General features: G+C 38.2%; 1 protein-coding gene across 5 annotated transcripts in view; it reads left to right on the top strand.

Annotated features, from left to right (window-relative positions):
• HECW2 (HECT, C2 and WW domain containing E3 ubiquitin protein ligase 2) overlaps nucleotides 1-16,649 on the top strand; it is a 155,138-nt gene that overhangs the window by 92,837 nt on the left and 45,652 nt on the right. For all 5 annotated transcript variants that reach the window (XM_039347961.1, XM_039347957.1, XM_039347958.1 and 2 more), the window contains 6 exons: nucleotides 1,933-3,297; nucleotides 4,726-4,821; nucleotides 6,049-6,199; nucleotides 7,197-7,300; nucleotides 8,376-8,500; nucleotides 9,472-9,657. In XM_039347961.1, the coding sequence (XP_039203895.1) occupies nucleotides 1,933-3,297; nucleotides 4,726-4,821; nucleotides 6,049-6,199; nucleotides 7,197-7,300; nucleotides 8,376-8,500; nucleotides 9,472-9,657 (2,027 nt within the window). The remainder of the gene's footprint in view (nucleotides 1-1,932; nucleotides 3,298-4,725; nucleotides 4,822-6,048; nucleotides 6,200-7,196; nucleotides 7,301-8,375; nucleotides 8,501-9,471; nucleotides 9,658-16,649) is intronic.

Here is a 16,649-nt window from a genome sequence, read left to right as displayed (position 1 = left end):
TCTGTGGTGTTAGTGCTGCCACCTGTATTTTAAATCCTTGTTCTTCTTCCTTCTATAGTCCCTAGTATATCCTTCTTACTTGAGATGTCATGTTATCCTAGTTCTTTTAATTAGTTTCATAATCTTTCATTAATATTTCCTGTTTTGAAAGCTTATTTATAGTATTTCACTGGTAGGTCTTTTAACAGACGTTTGTACTTTTTGTGCTTGCTAATTGGTCTACCTAATTAAAATCATTCTGTTGTCTAATCATTCTTAATTTTCTTAGCAATTACTGGTAACTAAGTATAAGTTCTGTACATTCCTTGTTTTCCATTATAATTAATGCTCCCAAATTTTCTGATATTTACAATGAATTAATAAAAAGAATATTAAGATTATAAAGTTTTATAGATATAAGCTTGCTACCCTCCCTCCCTCCCTTCCTTCCTTCCTTCCTTCCTTCCTTCCTTCCTTCCTTCCTTCCTTCCTTCCTTCCTTCCTTCTTTCTTTCTTTCTTTCTCTTCCTTAAATTATTCTGTTAAATATCATGCATTTTATGGTTTTGTGTGAAACATGGGAAGAATTTAGTTTTTCTTGTTAATCCATGTGCATTCAAAGGCTGTCCAGCTGGTTTCTATATTATATACAAAACCTCTTTTTTAATGAAAAAGCAAGTTAATATGTAATATTTGAGCTGTCTAGTAGGTGCTGCTGTAGAAAATGTACTCAGAATTTGAGGATTCCATTTTCTCTCAGGAACTTTATGGCTGTATTTTGCAAAGGATTATTCTTTATATGATCCTAGTTGCACATTCAAGACCTTGTGTTTAAATTTCTTCTTTTTAACTCAGTTATTATTTACCTACTAGAAATTGCTGCCTGCATTCAAAAGTGTATTTGGTTAAGCATGTGCAAACTGATTTTGTAGCTTAAGCGATATGAAAGTTCAGTTCCTGTAAACTAGTGATCAAAACCAAACCAGGAATCCTAAACAATTGCATTGTTCCTGCTTCTCCTTAAAATGTTAGAATTGAAAAAAGGGAAGCAGGTCAAGTTTGCTTTCTAATCACACTAAAATAATTTGTTATCTGTGGCCTCTGTGGAACCATATTTATGTGGATATGCTGGTAGTGCATGCAGCTAATTATATAATTTTCATGTATGAGAATGTAACTAGTGCGGCAGCCCAATATAAACACTTCACTTTCATTTATAGCTATCAGACTACCTGGAGCTGTGATGATCCTCCCCATACTCTTCGCCATTCTCCCATATCTACTGCTGCCTCCTCACTGTAGCAGACATGATGCAGTTCTCAGGAGCTTTCTAATCTCTCTCGCTATTTCTTTGAAATTTGGCAGCTTGCTATATTTTCCTATAAATACAATCCAATTCTGTTGAAAAAAGAAGTTACCATTAGTTGATGGGAGGCATGTCTCATTTTAGATTGAGTCTGAGATGAAGCAGAATGTATTGAATGGAGCGCCACTTGAAATCTTACATTCAATGCATAACTGCAGGGTATTTCCTAAAAGGAGATTTAGTGAAATTTTAAAGGAAATTCATCAGTATAGTTCTGTACACAGAAGTGTCTCATGTGCTGTTTCTCTCTCATGCAACCCACTTGGGCCCTCAAAATCTGTTAAAAATTGTGCCCAGTTCTGGAGAATGGTCTGAAGATTGGTGGTAGATGCAAGGAAAGGAATAAGAATCAGCATAGTTAGGAGTACAAATCTATTCACATGATGTTATATTTCACCCAAATTTACTTCTTGTATAACTTTTGTGTTATTTCCTCTTTAAATTCTTCATTCAAGACTGATAGCTTAGAAGTCCTATGTATTCTGTTCTGACAAAGTGCTGTACTGAGGTTATCAGTTAGAGAGTTAAGATTCACAGTTAAGGCACATGGATCAGTTTCACTCATCCATCTTTGTCTTTTCATTATAGATGCTTCACCGGAAACTGTAGGAACCCTTCTTGGAATAAACTCTGTCAATGGGGACTTAGGAAGCCCTTCTGATGATGAGGATGTACCCGCAGGGCATCATGATACTCATCCACTTTGTTCAAATGGACCAATTCTTGAAGAATCATCTGGAGATGCCATCTTGCGGCATTCCTTTAGGACTAGTACAACTTCGGAAACAGATCAAGAGGATTCAGCCTCTACAACGTCAAGGTCCTCAGTTCCCAGGGGCCGCCAGGACTCCTTGAATGATTACCTAGATGCAATAGAACAAAGTAATCTTCCTAGATCTGGGACATCTGCTGGTAATGAACGTACTATTGGGGCGTCCCCAAAATTGAAGAGTAGCTTCCCCACTGATACACGACTTAATGCTATGCTTCACATTGATTCTGATGAAGAGGAACATGAATTCCATCAAAGTCTGGGTTTCCAGTCATCAGTGGATGATGATGGTGGTGGTTTAATTATGTTAAATGGTACTAGTAGAAATGATGAAGCAGCTTTCTTAAATGGCTCTTCAAGGCAAGTAACACAAAGCCAAGCCTCTGAAGAAATTGTGACAGCACCAGATGTAGAAATACCTTTGCAATCTTCCTGTTGTCAGGAGGAGACATCCAATGGGCCTGCTGAACTGGAGATAGCAGGACAAGAAACTGAAATTCCTCAGAATTCTCAGGATAATTGTTTGGAAGATTTAGCAAGCAATACCATTTCTGTACCTCAGGAGACAGCAGAACAACCCATCTCTGGTGCGGATAGTGGAACTTCTGAGTTAGTTTCTGGGAGCAAAAGGGAAATCAGGGAAGCTGAATCTATTGATCAAGGATCAGAACCTTCTCAGATTTCCTCAGAGACCGAGCAAAGTGATGCTGCTCATACTGAGAGTGTTAGTGAATCAAGCACCAGGCCAGAGGGAGAAAGTGACATAGAAGGGGCTGATGGCTCTTGCAATGAAGGCACAGCTACCCAAGTCTCCTCCGTTGACACTTGCTGCTCTTCCTTTGAAAGCAATCGCTTTCCTGAGACTCCAGCCTTTTCTTCTCAGGAGGAAGAAGAGGGTGCTTGTGCAGCAGAGGCTTCCAGCAGTGAGCCTCTTCCAGAAATTCAGGAAGCTGTATGCACTCAGGCCTCTTTACCTGCGGTGCACATACCAAGCACTCAAGAGGAAGGTCAATTGTTTGAAGTGGATGGGCTGCCAGACGGTGATGAATCAGAAGAGATATGGCAGAGGAGACAGAACCTGCAGGCTGCAGCTATACATAACCAGTCTCAAGAGGAAGATATTAGAGGGGCATCAGCACCATGTGAAGGAGCTGCTTCACAGGAGGCTGGAGCTAGTGGAGGTAATCAGCACAAAAGAATGCCAGTAAGATGATTGATAGCTTACCTGTCTTCATTCCATGATTGATTCTATTTACCTTGGCAAGCTAGTTTAATTTTTAATTTTGAAAAATATAGTCCAAATATAAAATACTGGATTGTATAGCAACACCAATATTTTCTCAATCTGTGTTTATTTTTAATCTCCGTGCAAGTACTGTAAGAATCTATTTACAATCTAACAACCCAGGCAGGATTTGGTTTACTTTGGTTTTTACTGCAGATCATTTAGAGCAGCGGTTCTCAACCTATGGGTCGCGACCCCATTTGGGGTCGAACGACCATTTTACGGGGGTCGCCAAACAACGTGATCCACCATTTTCCCCCCTCGGGCGGCGCCGCGCATGCGCGCCGTGCATGGGGGCGGCGCCGCGCATGCGCGCTGCGTCCGTGTGACGGGGATCGCCGTCACACAAAGGTTGAGAACCGCTGATTTAGAGTGTCATGAAGGATTTTTGTTTACATTGTTTAGTGTTGTCTAGTCCTTCAGACACTACAATGAAGAAGGCAGGTAGGCAGGCAGGCAAGCAAGCTAAATTGGTCAGGGGATTGGGCTAGATATCCTTCCCCTGGGAAGGTGCCCCAGGGAGGGTTGGTATTACCATTCCCAGATTTTCAAACAAGTTGGTTGGGAATGCTGAGAATTATATTGCCAACAAATCTTGAAGTCACCAGTCCTCAGGCTTAGGAGGAACCTCCACTTCCTCTCTGTGATCAGTCATCTTCTGTTTCTTTAAAAGTTGAATGTAGACTATGGCAGAACCAAGTCTGATTGGTCAGAAGTTCCATAATTTCTTCATAGTGTTATTCTGAGATAAATAAATAAAAATTAAAGTCTTGTCACCCCTCTCCCCAAATGATGACCTTGAGTTCTTATACTGAGATTATACATTCTTGGCAATGTAACACTATAGACATACTGAAGGACGCTTATTATTTTCTTCTCTCATTTATTCAAAGGACCATTTAATTATCCACAATTTAAAGGAATAATGCATAGGATGTAAGTTGTTTCTAGTCAGAGATGTATCTTCTTGGGTGCTTAATTACAGAAAGATTATCACAAGAGTTACCGGTGACATTCTCTGACTTCTTTTGACTTCTCTTTTCTACTGATCGCTGCTTTTTTTATCTTCTTTGTCCACATTCTCCTGTCCAAGAGCTGTAAAACCAAGCTGCTTCCTCGGGGGCTGGGCTAGGACATCATAGGATGCCATTTCTAATTGTGAATCACCTTATTAGTTTTTGTTTGCCTCCTTCCAATATGCCTGCTTTTGTGTTATTACTCTGTTATTTTCACCTTTGTGAGCTGCTCAGAATCTTGTGTACAAATAGCAAATATTGTACATGTTTTGATGGAACGTTTACATAGGATTTCTTTTGGATTTTAGGTTCACAGCCTGACGGTCCTCAGCCTCTGAGATCTCTTCCCTCAGTTCGTCAGGATGTTAGTCGTTATCAGAGAGTGGATGAAGCTTTGCCACCAAGTGAGGAACTTTTCCTGTTTTAATTAAACGTATAAAGAATACAGACTACGTGAAGGAGTACTTGGTTTTTTTTTTCATAGTAAAGCATACCCAGAAGAATTTGAAGTAGCAGTAATCAAATCCCTGTTTAAAAAAAACGGATTGTGTGCTTCACCTTTTTTCTTTTTTTTCTCCCTAGAAATGGTGCTGCTGTGAGGTCCTTCTACTGGGAATCAAATTATATTACATGTGGTCCTCATTGAAAGACCACTCGTTCAGCGACTGTTTGAATTTGTGACACTGCTGAATGAATGGTGGTTATGACCAGTCCTGGAATTTCCAGACAGCGCAGTGCTGCCTGCAGACATGTGATTGCAATCCAGGCACTTAGCAACCAACCAGTGTCCTGCAATGACATGATCACGATTTGCAGATTTTTCTGCAGGCTTCCACAAGCAAGTCAAGGGAAAAGCCAGTCAGAAGTTGGAAGTCACAGTCGCATGAGGCCCTTTTTTAACAACTGTAATTGGGGACTACCAGAACTACCATTGCTAAGCAGCATAGTCACATGACATCACACTTTATGATGTGATGATTGCTTAGTGATGTAGGTTCCGGTCCCAATTACTGTCATAAGCTGAGGACCACCTGAGGAGAGAAATAGTCTGTTGTGGTATAAACCAGGTCCCTGCCTGAGTCATGGTTATCTATTCTGATAGACCAGGGGTAGGCAACCTCGGCTCTTTTATGACTCATGGACTTCAACTCCCAGAATTCCTGAGTCAGCATAGCTTATTCATAAAAGAGCCGAGGTTGCCTACCCCTGTGATAGACTCACTAACTTTCGGATAGTTCCTTTCAAGTTGAGATGCCAGGGATTAAATCCAGGAATTCTACACACATGATTTGTATTTTGCAACTCCTCTGCAATTAACAATCCTAACCTGTGTGTTAAGGTGCAGGAGTTCTACATTAAATAAAGATTTCTATGAGCCCAAAATACTGAAAAGGAAGCCTCTCACTTTGTGTTTTATTGGTCTGTCTCCATTTTGTATTTGCGTCACATGTGTGTGTGCATACATATGCATTCTCTCTCTATGGCCATGATATGCAGAACTGCCAGTGTATATGCTTAAAAACAATTGAATGAATAGATACACAAATAAAGTAGGATCTTACTGTCAGATAGAAAACATTGCTTTAAGTTGTTAAAATCCTTAATATTTTGCGTTATGTTTCTTATCTTAGATTGGGAAGCTCGGATTGACAGCCATGGGAGAATATTCTATGTGGACCATGTTAACAGAACCACAACATGGCAGAGGCCCACAGGCCCACCAGCCCAGCAAATCCTTCAACGTTCCAACTCTATACAGCAGATGGAGCAATTGAATCGTCGGTGAGAAATTTTCAGATAGTTTTTGTTTTATCTGCAGTACAAATGAAACACAGTGTAAAACTTCATCTGATCAAGGGCAAAACTTCATCACTGCAAATTACACAATTCCCTTGAATTAAACAATTGTAGAAATATTTACCTTATTCTTCATAGCTTGCATCATACTGAATATCAGTATTACCTAAGAAACAATTTCATATTTTGTGGGAAAAAAGCATTAAAGATGTGGTGCAGACATAATTCAGTGCAAAAGTATAGGACTGATGGAGAATTTAATAAACATTATAGTATTAAAAATATTATTTTAGTCATTATAATATGGTTTGGCACCTATGAAGGTGAAATGTTTCCAGAATTTTAAACAGTTGCTGAATGAATTGTCATAAGGAACACTTGTATAGATTGGGGAACAATACATAAGGCGATGGAAGTGTGGAAGTGTGGAAAGTAAATAACTGCTCACTATTCAGAATTGCAACTTTCACAATGACTATCAAAAGGAATAAATATTAGTATATTCCTTATAGGTTTGGCTAGCTATATTATTTTCCATTATTGGTTCCAAATGCTATGTTTGGAAAAATGCACATCTAAAATTATGAGAGGGATTATTTTATTGTAAGGAAACAAACAAACCAAAAAACCCAGTTCCGTTTTCTAGGTAGAATCATGTTTTTGCAGCATTTTACTTAGAACAAAAATCAATAAGAAGGCAACGTCTTCCCTGAGATTTAGAACAAATAGAAAATGTATTGTGAAGGGGAAAAAAAACAACAAGCATGGGCACAAATTCTTAGTTAATAAATGTCTTATAACGTCATGCTTGAAATAGTTTAAGATGTGGAAGAGCAAGAAGTTCTTGAAGAAGACTGGCTGTGGTTTAACTTTTTATTAAACAAATAGCTTTTTAGTTGTACTACAAGAGAACTCTTCATTACATGTATTGTGTGGTGTGCGTGTTATATATATATATATAATGTCAATCTTGGAACTTTAGGTATCAGAGTATTCGCCGAACAATGACTAACGACAGGCCAGAGGAGCACTCAACTGCTCTTGATGGAGCTGGAGAAGATGCTGACTTCCATAGCCCACCTGCTGGTAAGAAGGACAATTTCAGTTTAACCTGCTTGGGTTTCATTTGAGATTGGAGCTCAACTATATTTGAGATAGGATATAAAATATATGATCTGTTGCCACTGGAAAATGAATTTTAACACAACAGGATTCCCCCTCCCTTATAGAAATCTAGGTGAAATTCTGAATGGTATTTCCCAGTGGGCCCTATTCATCAGGCGGAGCCCATTTTTTCTGTTTGGGGCACTATCTAAGCAGTGTGAGAGAAAGGAACACAGTGGGTGTGTGAGAATGAGTACAAGTTGCTTGGATGTAGCTTCTGCATTTCATTCTTTCTTCAGTGGAAACTGGTCATGTGGGATTCTGCTGCTCATAGGTCTGTAATCACACACTTTTGGTTTAATGGATTTATAGTCAAAGACCAAAAGAAATCACACCTCCTTTGATTATTCACTATCTCATTTAGGTTTCTTGGGACTTCCAATATCTATCCTTTGGTTGTAAGCTGCTGCTGGTTAAAGAATAAATCAGTTTGATAATCACCTATATTGGCTTCCTGATTGAGGCAAAAACTCTTGTTTTGTATCATTTTCTCTTTTATATTTTCCTGTAATACTTAGAAAATGTTTTTGTTTTTTCCAAGGTCAGGATCCAATCACCTTTTCTTTCACTATCTCTAAATTTCCCATATTTTAAAACTAACCCCAGTAGCATTCCAACAAGGTGCCAATGGATGGATTATTCAAAAAATGAGCAATAATTTAGACATAATTCAGATGTTAAAAGTAGAGATTTGAAGTCTAAGGAAGGTGAAAGAAACTGAAAGAATTATTGTGCTACTGTGATTGTCAATTGTTTTTCCTTATTGACTTGGGATAATGATCTAACAGCATTCTTTATTCATTTATTCACTTAATCTGTTTAATTCCAAAAAGTGTTTATAACTCCATTTCGTAGTGGTATTTAAGGGGAAATAAGTATTCCGTGGCACATGTAAAGATAAAAATAGTTGTTTTTTTACTTATTCTCCTTGATGTCCTTGTCCGACTCCTTGAAGTCCTTGTCCGACTCAATGACTCTGATTACGTGTTTGTATTAGATTACCGAAGGGACAATGTGCTGCCTCATTCTACCTCCAGATCCAGGCTTACTCTGCTACTCCAATCACCCCCAGTAAAATTCCTCATCAGCCCAGAATTCTTCACCGTGCTGCATTCAAACCCTGTGAGTAGCACTCACAAATCAAGCTTGGGTATAGACCGTGGAGGAGTGGGATATATTTGCATTTTCAGTACCACATTTTTTGAATATTATAATAATGGCAAGTTGGACAAAATGAGTGTGTGCGTGTGCGCACAAGCGCACATAAATATGTTTAATTTTAAAAATTACACAGCACCTTTGGCTCTGAAAGGCCACCCGGGATGGTTTACAAAATAAAATCCCATGCTTTGTTGAAATGTTTGGGTTGACATTAAAGTTGTAGGAATATGGATCTGGGCTTTTTCTGTGGCTGCCTTTTGCTTAGGAAACTATCCTGACAGAATGATCAACGTGGCTGTATCTGGCAAGCAGCTGAAAGAATTATCAATGGTTTGTTGATGGTCTGAAGGTGTAGCATGAGAAATACAAATAGTAATTCTGTTATGAGAACTGAAATCCTCAGTGTGACACTCTGGGTTTTGGTATGTCTCTGGGGACTTGATATATACTCCTTCTTGCCTTTTTTACTTTTTTAATTTGACTGACTGTTCCAGGTTTGGGAGTGAGGAATGGAATAAAATAGAAAATTAGTTTTTTGGGGAAAGTGTATAGACTTGAATCAAATTGATTTGCACAACATGATATGCTTAACTTCAGAAGTATCCATAGCAATTGTTTTCAGCGTAAATTAAGAAAAAATATCTTCCACAAGCTTATCATCTTATTAGATGACTTAGACTAAATGAGGAGCTTAAAGCTTTTAACTTTGCATTGGTGAAGCTCTGAAAACTGGTTCTCTCACTGTACTGCTAAAATTGTACATCATCAGGAGTATAGCGAGCAGATAAATTTGAAGGAATTGGAGTTTATGTTTATGTTAGGGGATGGCAAATTCCCTTGGCTTGTAGTATACATTTTTCAAACTTATGAAGCCATTAAAATGTTAGTCTGAGAATCCAAAAATAACTTTCGATTTATTCTCCTTCCGCCAGAGTGCCTACAGAACGTTTACAAATAACACATGTCTGAAGCACATGATCACCAAAGTTCGACGAGATACCCATCATTTTGAGCGCTACCAGCATAATCGCGATTTAGTTGGCTTTTTGAACATGTTTGCCAACAAACAGCTAGAATTGCCACGGGGTTGGGAAATGAAGCACGATCATCAGGGCAAGGTAACAGATATAAAGAAGCAACTTTCAAAATAAACATATTGATTTGTCTTAATCCAAATATTGATGAAATAAATGCATACATACATACTTATTACACTATAAATGAAATTTTTAAAAATGCAATAATCTGAAGGTCTCTAAGTGCTGTACAAAAACAACAGTGACATAGTCAATGAAACATACAACAAATGCAATAAAATGGAAACAACTTAACAGCGAAAACATACCCGATAATAACAATTATGAAACAATTATGAAAAATCATACATTTATTCACAATGGAGTGCTTAATTTCTACAAAAGAGATGTTACAGTGGTTCCTAGCAGTGCTGTGTCTACATATTCAACCTGATTCAATTTATCCTTATACATTATTTTTATTCATATTTAAGTTTAGCCTTAAGAACAGTTGTAATTTTTAATGATTAAAATTTAATTTGATGAGCTATAAAAGTTCTTGTACATGGTGTCACTAGAAGATAATATTATTTATTTTATTTACCAGGCTTATTTTCCATTCCATTCCTAGTGATTCAGAGTTTGTGACTTATAAACCTAAATACAGTAATTGTGATGGAATGTGTCTATGAATGTTATCTGCTGGGATGGACTACAGTGAAACACCAGTTTCCCGGGAGGGAGGGAGCACATTCCAAGGAAGAGGGAGGTGAGACAAGAGATGGCATAGTGCAGACCTGGATCATGGGATGAGGAAGAAATTTAGGATAATCACTCCCTAGAATCTCTTAGAGTATATATGTTAGGCTAGGGTAGTATAGGTTTAGTCTGGCAAGATTGTGTCTATATGGTATATGCAAATAAACAACAATGTTGGCTGGATTGTTTCATGTCATTCTTGGGCTAGGTCTGAAAGGAATCAACTATAATATAAGTAACAAAATATTACCATACAGACAGAAGGCCAAGCCCCAAGGAACAATCCAAATACAGTGTAAAAACACTTCTGTGGGGCATGACAACTTATCAGACCTTGAAGCCTTTTTGAAAGAACAAAAGCTGAAGCTGATCTTATCTTCAGGGGAATGCTATTCCAGAGAGAGGGGGCAGGAAGTAAGAAAAGTATGTTAAATCTTTAGCAATGCTTCATGATTTTTTTCCCTTTGTATAGTGATGCTTGTAAATTTATGAACCCTTTTGAATTTTCAAAAATTTTGCATAAATATGACCTAAATTTGTGATTTGTGATTCATTCTTCACACAAATCCTACAACGAAATAAAGAGAGTGCAAATAAATAAATGAGTCGAAAACTCTTTCGTTTATTCATTGAAGAAAATGATTCAAAACTACATATTGGTGTGTAACAAAGATACGTGAACCTTTGCTGGTGTGCCCCTGCTTTGACATCAATAATTGGAAGTAAATGTTTATGATAACTCTTCATCAATCTTGCACATCAGCTTGGAGGAATGTTAGCTCAATCTTTCCCACATAAGAATTTCAACTCAAGAAATGTGGGCGGACTTCCTTGCATGAACCTTGCTTCAGGTCCTTCCATAACATTTCTCTAGGGCTAAAATCAGGACTTTAACTTAGCTATTCCAAAACTTTAATTTTCTTCTGCTTTAGCCATTCTTTAGCCATATGATTTGTGTGTTTGGGTCATTGTCTTGCTGCATAACTCACTTTCCCTTGAGCTTCAGTTCATGATCAGATACCCTGACATTTTCTTGTAGAATCTGCTAGTCTGATTCAGAATTCATAGTTGCATCAATGATGGCAAAGCCATCCTAGGTCTAGAGACCACAAAACAGACCCAGATCATGATACTGCCACTACCATGTTTCACAGATGGGATATGTTGGATTATGGTGTTTGCCTTTCACGAAACATAAAGCTCATCATTCAAGCTCAAAAGTTCTATTTTGCTCTCACCCATTCATTGAACATTCTTCCAATAGTCTTCTGACTCATCCAGACAGTTTTGCAAAATGTGAAATATTTAGCAAAATATTCATTTTAGAGAGTAGTGGATTTCTCCTTGCAACCCTGTCATACACACCACTGTTTTTCAGTATTCTCCTGATGGTGCTGTCATGAAAACTGACTTTCATAAGAGTGCCTTTACTTCTTTAGATGTTACCTTAGAGTTCTTTGAAATCTCCAAGAGTATTACACAGTTTGGTTTTGTGTGATCTTGGTTAGTCAGTTACTACTAGAGAAGATATCAGTGGTGCTGTATTGCCTTCGTTTATATACAATTTGTCTGCCATTGGACTGGTGGAGTCCAAATTCTTTGGAAATAATTTTGTAATTTTGTCTAGTTTAGTGAACATCATCAACTGCCTTTCTGAGATTTTCAGAAATCTCTTTTGTTCAAACTATGGCACACTTCTACATACTTGTGTTGTAAAGATCAGACTTTGATAGTGAATATCTAGCATTCTATTTTTCAAATAAGACAAGACCTCCCACACTCATACCTGATTATCATCCCATTGATTGAAATTTGACTGTAATATGTAGCTTTGGATCATTTTCCTCAGTAAATAAATCAGCTAAGCTGGCTCAGAAATTCTGGGAATTGAAGTCCACGAGTCATAAAAGAGCCAAGGTTGACTACCCCTGAAATAAATGAGCCAGTATAATGTTTTTAATACATTTTTAAAATCAAGTTCTCTTTATCTAGTTTTAGGACTTGTATAGAGAAGAAGTCACATTTTAGATCACATTTATGTAGAACTATTGAATGTTCAAAAGGGTTTACAAACTTTTAAATACGACTGTAACTTGGTAAAAGTTGAGCTTATCCCTTTGCTATTCAACTTTTTTTATCAATTATATAGAGAGATGAATTTGAGAGATGTTTAACAAGTGCAGAGAGTACAAAGTTAGGATGTTTGGCTAATGATTTTGATGAAAAAGAGAAGATTCAGAAAGATCTAAAAAGAGTGAAGCAGTGGGCCAAATAGGGTTGAATTTAATAGGGAGGCATACATAATTGTCATACATACAGTACATACAGGCATACAGTAGGAGAACTGTGGGGCACAAATATAGGATGGGGGTGATCTGGCTTGTAAGTAATACATGGAGAAGGAATCGGTGTTTTTGTCTAATCACAAGTAAAATATAAGCCAGCTACGTGATGCAGTTACTAAAAAAGCAAATGCTATCTTGGAGAACAATAGGAATGTCATCCAAGTCATGAGAAATAATTATTGCACTTCACTCTGTCCTAGTCAGACTCCTTTTGGAGTACTAAGTCCAGTTCTGTGTACTACAGTTCAAAAATAACAATAGTGACTACTGGAGCAAGTGCAGAGGAAGGCTCCAAAGGTACTGGAAATCAAATCCTATGACCTACAGTTGAAGGATCTGGCTATGTTTAGCCTAGAGACAGTCTGTGATTGTAGTCTCCAGTATCTGAAGGGTTAACACACACAAAAAGAAAGAGTGGACCTCCTCTCTATTACCTCAGAGGAAGGACCAAAAGCAATAGGATAAAGCTATAAGGAAGCAAGTTCAAGCTAGGCATTGGGAGGAGTTCCAGACTGTATAGGCTGTCAGCCAGTGGAAAAGTCAACTACCTGATGTGGTTCTCTTTCATTAAAGGTCTTGAAACAGAGCTGGATGATTATCTGTCATTGATGAACTAGCAGATCCTGCACTGAGTGGATAGTTGGATTAGATTATGACTTCTAATGCTTTCTCAAATTAGTCTGGTTTTACTTCATTTAGCATTGCAATTATTTGTTTTGAGCTATTATCAGTTTTCTCCAGGATTAATTAGCATTCAGGGACTTCCATTTTTCTTTTCCAACTCTTTTGATGGCCACAACAGTATGTTGCAACTGGAGAAAGCATAATCTTGACCATACATGCTTTCATTATCAGTTTAATGTCACTGCACATTATTATAGTGCCTATAATTTACTTGAAACAGAGCTTCAGTTAGCCAGCGTGGGTAAATGTGTATTTTGTCCAAACCAAAATACCCTGTTTCTCTTCCCAGCTACCATAAATATCCAAACTACACCCTTTTTCTGGTGGCCAGTGAGAATTTTAAAATTAGGCATGTATGCTCTCGCTTGTGCTCTCGTTCATAGTATTCACCTTGATTCCTGACTGCAGTATCATTGTTCAGATTAGAACAGAGCTTTGAAGCTCCATTGATTTTTCTTTTCTCCAATGGTGCTTCAAAACAGTAATTCCATTACATAACAAAATGCTATTGCTTGGTCTCAAGCACATGTGTATAATATGATTATATTCATTTAGTGTAATCCCTAAGGTTCTTTACCGTTTGCTTAAGTATATGATATAAATAAATGCTGTAGTTTGTTAAATTGCTGTGAAAGAATCAGTGCTATGCTTAGGCAACACTATTCATTGGAAACCATTTGTTTTCCTACCTGACAAACATGTTGTCAAATTATGACTATGCTTTCAAATTACAGTATGTGTCTGATTTGGGCTTCAACTTATTAAGATTTTAGCCTTTGGGAGATTGCACTCATGCTACCTTATTTTAGATGGAAAAGATATCAGGCAGAGGTTCATAAACCAGTTAGGCTAGAGTATTTGAATTACACAAAACTGAACAGGACTGGAATGGTTTAAAATATCAAGCTTAATTGGGTTGATGACAAGAACAAGAAGAGAACTCCAAAAGCTTTCAGCTAAAATAATTCACACAGTTCGCTAAAGTTAGCATCTGCATTGTAAACCTTTTATAGATATGGCTGGGTGCACAGCAGGTCTCTAGTGTAGTTTTCTGAGATTTACAATTTGTTAAGCAAAAGCTTCATTAAAATATATGGCATCCTATCACAAGGTTAAATCAGAAGAGCATGAGTTGACAAATAGTAGATCAGAGGGGTCAAAACAGTAATACAGAGAACTGGTGTGCTTCTGACAGCCAGTTTGGTGTCAGCAGGTAAAAGTGGTGGCAGGAAGTTTCTACTTTAAGAATTACAAGATTCTGTTAATGTAGCCTCATGATAAAATAGAATTAATTCATCCAGTCATGATTCCTGTCTAGTTTATCTGGGAGGGGGTGACATCAATCTTGCAAGTTTGAAAAATGCAAAGTTCTCTCTGCCAATGTTAGCTTGATCCATTAGGGTGGATCCAGTTAAGCCACTGGAGCCTTCTATCTCTCTTGTCTGATTGTTATGTAGGTAGCATCTCTTTCTCTGGTTCCCAAGGTCATCCACACATTCCATTACATCCAGGCAGTCACCAGGAGTCATCACTCACTCAAAGGCACCAATAAAAGAGAATGTGTTTCTAGGTTTGATTTTCAGGCAGATTCCTGTGTCAATCTTGTAACGCTTATCTGTGTCTTGCTACCATATTGTGTTTCCAGCCACTACAGTGTAGTAAGAACAGCTATATAAATAGCTGAGATATTTTTTTGTGTTCCATAGTTGGTTTTGCTTCACTTACTTTGTTGTGATATGAAGACATTTGTTGGTCCTGCACATGTGGTATTTCACAATTGTTTCTTTGTTTACAGAAACAGCTTATTTAATAAGAAATTGTACTATGGAATTTCTGCAGTCATTTTCATAGTAGAGTTGAGTGATAAGCTTTGATTAAGCTTTAATATATTGTAAAAAGTGATGGCTATTGCTGGTCTATGACCGTAATAAAGTTTATTATTATAGAAGCTTTGATTAAGCCAGTGGTTCTCAACCTTTTTAATGCCGCGACCCCCAACCGGTCATAAGTCGAGGACTACCCAACCGGTCGTAAGTCGAGGACTACCCAATCAGTCGTAAGTCAAGGACTTTCCCTGCCCGGGAGCGCTGCGCATGCATGGTGCTGCCCCCTGCTCCAGCTGGCCCAGCCCAAGGGAGGTAAGGCACTCGCCGGGCCCCACGCGCGCCAGCAACTCTCCCTGCGCCCGCCGGCCTCCCACCTCCCACCCCTGGCCCTCTTTTACTTACATTTTTATTAGTTGCTCAGCAGGGAGGGGTGGAAACTTCCAGACAGCTCGTCTTCACTGCAGACAGCTTGCAGCACCGTTTGCAGAATGGGACTTTTGGCGGGCTCAGCAGGGCAGAGACAGCCTGGACAATTCCTATTGGCTTTTGAAAGCCAATAGAATTAGACTCTATTCAAGAGAGTCTATTCTATTGGCTTTCAAAAGCCAATAGAATAAAAGGGAGTAGCACAGCAAAGGAAAAGGGGAAAAAAATGGCGGACTGCGTTGTTTGGCGACCCCCGTGAAATAGTTGTTCGATCCCAAATGGGGTCGCGACCCCAGGTTGAGAACCGCTGGATTAAGCTGTCTTTAAATGCGCGTTACCTTTGATGTGCAAAAATTTTAAAAATTTAAAATCAAAATTTTAAATTTTGATAGTTTCAAGGGAAATCTATGGGTGTATGCAGGACAAATAATTTGCTAACGTAAATAGAAAAATGCTTTATAAAAATAGTACTCATTTGACAACAGTCCAGTACGAGATAATACTTATACCAAAACAAATTGCCAGTGTTGTATTGCATCTTTCTTCTGTTCCCCTGAATCTATGCACACATTCCTCCTTTCCAAATTGCTTTAGAGCAGGGGTGCCTGTAGGCCGGACGCATCACCAGGAAACCGCACCCACCCTATTGCTGGCAATGGGGAAAAAGCTCCAGTACGTTGTGCGACGTCACGTGACGTCACGAGTTTGACATGTCTGCTTTAGAGCATCTCCAGAGCAGAGTGGATAGAGGAAAAAATCTCTCTAATGGGGGGTGTTGTTTTGTGAATCAGTCATCATGGTTGGATTTAGCATCTTAGAAATAGACAAGAAAAAAAACTGCAAACACAAGAAGTTGAGGAAGTTCTTTTTTTTTAAAGCCTCTTGAAAAGCACAGGTAGTTTAGTCTTTCAGTATAGGAAAATAACACATTGCTTATAGAGCTTAGCCATATTTCAGTCTTTCAAGATGTAGAAATGATTGGAGGAAAAACAGTGGAGAAGAATCAGTAGTTCTTTGAGAGCTGATCATAGATAGAAAACTAGATAGATTATTG

This window comes from Crotalus tigris, unplaced genomic scaffold (genome assembly GCF_016545835.1).
Source record: "Crotalus tigris isolate CLP2741 ecotype Arizona unplaced genomic scaffold, ASM1654583v1 scf7180000018105.1476442, whole genome shotgun sequence".
Classification (NCBI taxonomy): Eukaryota; Metazoa; Chordata; class Lepidosauria; order Squamata; family Viperidae; genus Crotalus; species Crotalus tigris.
This window is presented reverse-complemented; position numbering and strand designations above follow the sequence as displayed.